Genomic DNA, 4,311 nt, shown 5'->3' on the forward strand with positions numbered 1-4,311 from the left:
AGGGAGATTACATGTTAAAAAGCAATGAAGAACAAATTACAAACTGTCTGAGCTCAGAGTGTTTTTATAATAATGGAATAGGAGTGGATGAGACTCTTCCATTCAAAAAAAATTTTAAGTATTGCATAGCTAGTACCAAAAACAGAGGACCACCAAAAACATGTCTTATTGATTATATAAAAAAAAACATGAAAATTGGCAACGAAATCAAAAAACTTAGCCAGAGATACATCTTGCATATATCAGACTCACATAATGACCAATAACACTTCCTATTGTTCGTATTAAAAATAATAGAAAAATTAGTATAAGCCTTAGATGGGAGTGGAAAATAATGAAGCAAGCAATATTAATAGTCAAAAGTAAATTATATTTTGTATACTGATAAGCAAATTTTTTAGCCTACAATTTTTCTAATCTGAGTAAAATCTGAGACACTGAAATACGGATGAGTACTGCTTTTGCTGGATACATTTTAGTAACGTGGTGTAGTTGTACTTCTTTACCCGGGTAAGAATATTCTCAAAACACTAAGCTTTAGCTTAGAAAATAAAGTTATCTTGATTACCTCTTTACATTATTGAATGTTCAAAGTTCATAAAAAAATCTATGATTACATGCCCTCTATGCCAATCTTTTTAGTTGGGAGTGCAAGCTTAAAAATAATACCTTATTGAGCTAATTGAGAAACCTAAACCCAAAGGGCAGGCTGTATTAGAAAATTCGCTTTTTAAGAAAAATTCATTATTCGATATTTGCTAATTTTTAAAAGGAAAAAATCTTAAATTAATAAATTTGCTAACAATTACTAAAAGTATTTTGTTTAAAAATATCGTAAATTTGTAATTCATGCGATGTGCCATTTTTTAAATTGACAGCACCGATCATGTCTTTCACTACAAGTGTTAAATAAAATTGTCTGACAACTAGTTTACTTGCAAAATCGAATGATTGAGTCATTAATTGATAGTGTCTGCAAATTGACATTATCAATAGATTTTCATCTGTTTTTGGTGAGGCTTTTATGTAAACATCGTCACCGATGACGAGACATTAGATGCATAAATATGAACAACCCTGTCAAAAATTATCTAATGAAGTCTTCTGTGTATACAACGCTTTCGTTCTATCGGAAAATGTATCTTTCCAAAAACATATGAGTCAATCCACCAGAACAGTTGTTAGTCGTTAGTTGAACCTGCACATACATTTCGTTAGTCCGAATCTTTTTCGATAGGTTAGGAATAACTCCATCAACTACGAGTCAACTACGGTTTCGTAAACGACTTAGGTGACTGTATGGGGCATTTTAGTACCAGTCAACCCTAACCTAATAAAACCTAAAGACAATTCGTACCTACATTGCTTTGGTCAAATATCAATTATTTCTACTATTATTTATGGTATTATTTATAACATTAAAATAATAAACAATCATATTATCATCAGTTAATTGTAGTGACTTAAAGTTAATTTAGTGTTGATTAATATAAATGGTTTATTTGGCACGTTTGAAAATGGTACTGCTGCAGAAGCTACTTCTCTGAATCCATGATTTAATCAGGATACCAAATATCCATAGCCAAGAGGTCGTCTTTCGAGCCATTTACATCAACTGCTTCTTCAGTCCTATATTGAAATATTTAACTATATAATACAAATTTTGACTCAATTGCAGTTTATACCTTTCAGATGGTAGTATGCCATCTGCAGCAGTATCAGTTCCTCGGTTAGAATATGTTCTTGGTGTTAATGCCACTACTGCTTCGACGCAAACATGATGCGCTTCAATTACCTTAATGGAGAATTGTTCAGTTTCTTTTTATGTTATCTATTAAATATATGATTAACTTACATATCCAACTATTTTCAGCAGAAACAATACCAACATATTCAGAATCACAGTTGTAAACAATAGAGCCATTAGAATGAGTGCATGGTTTTCAACCGTAGTATCCTCTGAAGCGTCCATAGTATCCATTTGTACCAAACTGTAAACTTATTGTTACGGAAGAATTTGGAGGCTACAAAAAAAATTGAAAACTATTGTTAAATTGTGAAGTATGAAGTATTTTTTTTTAAATGTGTCAGAATAAAAAATTTTACATTGACATTTAAAACGAATCTGCTTAGTTATTGCTACATTGATTTTATAAACTAAAGAATGGATATTTTGGAAATAATTGCCTTGCCTTGCCTGCTGGGGTCGCTGATATTAAAAAGTATATATTTTTATAAAATGAAAAATCAAGAAAAATCTAAATAAGCTCCCACATAGAGAGCAGCAGCTGCTATTATAATTTATTGTGCTGACACGTACATATATATAACCTATGTAGAAATATATGTGCAATCAATTATAATAAAATTCACACCAATTAATGCCATTAAGTAATTTTTTTTGTTTTTTTTTTCTTGCTACTTGCATATGGAAACGAGCTGTACTGTCAGAGTGGTTGTTATGGAAGCGTTTTATTTTTTTGTTAATTTCGAAATGAATATAAAATTTATGCAAAACTTGGGTGTCTGGGTCAACTAAGTTAATAACTTGCAATTGCGACTACTGGGGCTGTACCAGTTCCAATGGAGATTGAGCACTTGCTTCTCATTAAGTTCTATTTAAACTTATAGATATAAGCATAATAAAAATTTAATTTTAAATTTGAAATTGTTAAAAGTCCATTAAAATACACCATAAAAAATTAAGTAAAATGCATAAAAACTAAATCAATTTTTTAACGTCCTTACATCTTTCGAGTTGAAAATTGCAATTTTAAAGAAATTTCAGAAAAAAAAATTATTATGCTCGAAATATTTCATTTTAATATATTCTAATTTTATTTTTTTCTTCTCATATACTTTTTATAGATATATAGATTACATATAGAGAAGAGATATATACAAAACAAAAAAAAAAAATTCAATTTGCATGCTTGTCCAGTCGATTTATTTCAATAATGTCCTTTACGCTTACAATTCATGCACATTAGAGCAAGGAAGCAGCATTTTTACGCTTCTCTGCAGCACAATGCTTCATTCCTTTATTCTCTTATTTATTTATTTATTATTACGTTTTGCTTTTGTTTTTGTTTTTGTTTTTTGTTTACTTGTATTTTTATTTTATATATTCAATTTCTTTCCTTTCATCTGTTGCCCTAAGTAAGCTTTTTCCATATACTCATTCATGCAGAATTCATCACGTCTGCATTTTGAGTACATAAAATATATTGTCTGAAGGATTTAATGTGCTGTTGAAGAATTATATTCCTGACGACAGCGTCAATTCAGTATCATAGGATGTGACTGACTGGTGGCGATTGTGGGGCAAAGTTATTTAAAGTTGAGCATTTTTCAACTTTAATGTGTGCCACTCAGTTTAATATTAATTTATTAGAAAATGAAATTTAATTTTAATTTCCGATTAAAAGTTATTCATTTCAACAGATCTCGAAAAAAAATAACTGCTGGAAAATGTATTTTTAAATTAATAAATAATGGAATTAATGATATAAATATCTAAAGTGAATATTCACATTCAAAATAATAAAAAACAGTTCAATAAATGTTGTCATCGTTTAGTATCCCTTTTGTTTTTACTCTGAAACTAATATTAACGCCATCTATTGATTTCTGATTGATTGAAATTAGACTCTATCATTAATTTGTCATCATTAAGCTAGCAATTTAATTAATTGTTAATTAAATAATATTTACAGTTACAGATTGAATTTCATTTAATCAAAAATTAATTTTCTTTAAATGCCCTAACAACTTCTATAACTATTCGGATATAATATAGTATTCATATATATATAATATTATAATTTTTAAAAATCTGAATGATACTTCGCGAAACTTATTTTGCTATCCCTAATTTTATCTAGAAAAATTGTGGATTGATAGACTTAACCACGTATATATTGAATCATGGGTCTATACATGGTATATAGTAAATGTACTAAATCCATTTCCTGATAATTGCAGTAAACGAACAGATAATGTAGGTTAGGATACTTTTTGCAGAATCTAGAGGTATCAATGTTTTGAAGTCTCATCTCTAAAGTAGAAGTACTTAATAATAGGTACGTTTGAAGGTAGTTTCGAAACCATTAAATAGTAAATAATCAGTAAATAATCAATACACTTTTTTGTGTTACCCCGAATAATTGAGCTGTTTGGATTGCTTTAGTCTTTTGGCATCCATTATTCACTTCGTAAACAAATTTATGTTCGTTCTATTACTAATGCAGTCCGTCAAGCGGATAATCTTCAGATAAACTCTAGTTCTTTAAAATGCATTACGGCACCATT

At 29.0% G+C, this 4,311-nt stretch overlaps 1 protein-coding gene across 1 annotated transcript; it reads right to left on the reverse strand.

Moving 5' to 3' along the window:
- Positions 1–1,410: 1,410 nt before the first annotated feature.
- On the reverse strand, positions 1,411–2,045 carry LOC119673293. Its single transcript, XM_038084562.1, has 3 exons — positions 1,856–2,045; positions 1,686–1,795; positions 1,411–1,629 (listed from the first exon to the last, which is right to left on the reverse strand). Exons 1-3 carry the CDS (start codon positions 1,979–1,981, stop codon positions 1,557–1,559), a joined length of 309 nt encoding a protein of 102 aa, XP_037940490.1. The 5' UTR covers positions 1,982–2,045; the 3' UTR covers positions 1,411–1,556.
- Between the last annotated feature and the right edge of the window lie 2,266 nt (positions 2,046–4,311).

The sequence above is a fragment of the Teleopsis dalmanni genome, chromosome 1, assembly GCF_002237135.1.
Source record: "Teleopsis dalmanni isolate 2A chromosome 1, ASM223713v2, whole genome shotgun sequence".
Taxonomy (NCBI): Eukaryota; Metazoa; Arthropoda; class Insecta; order Diptera; family Diopsidae; genus Teleopsis; species Teleopsis dalmanni.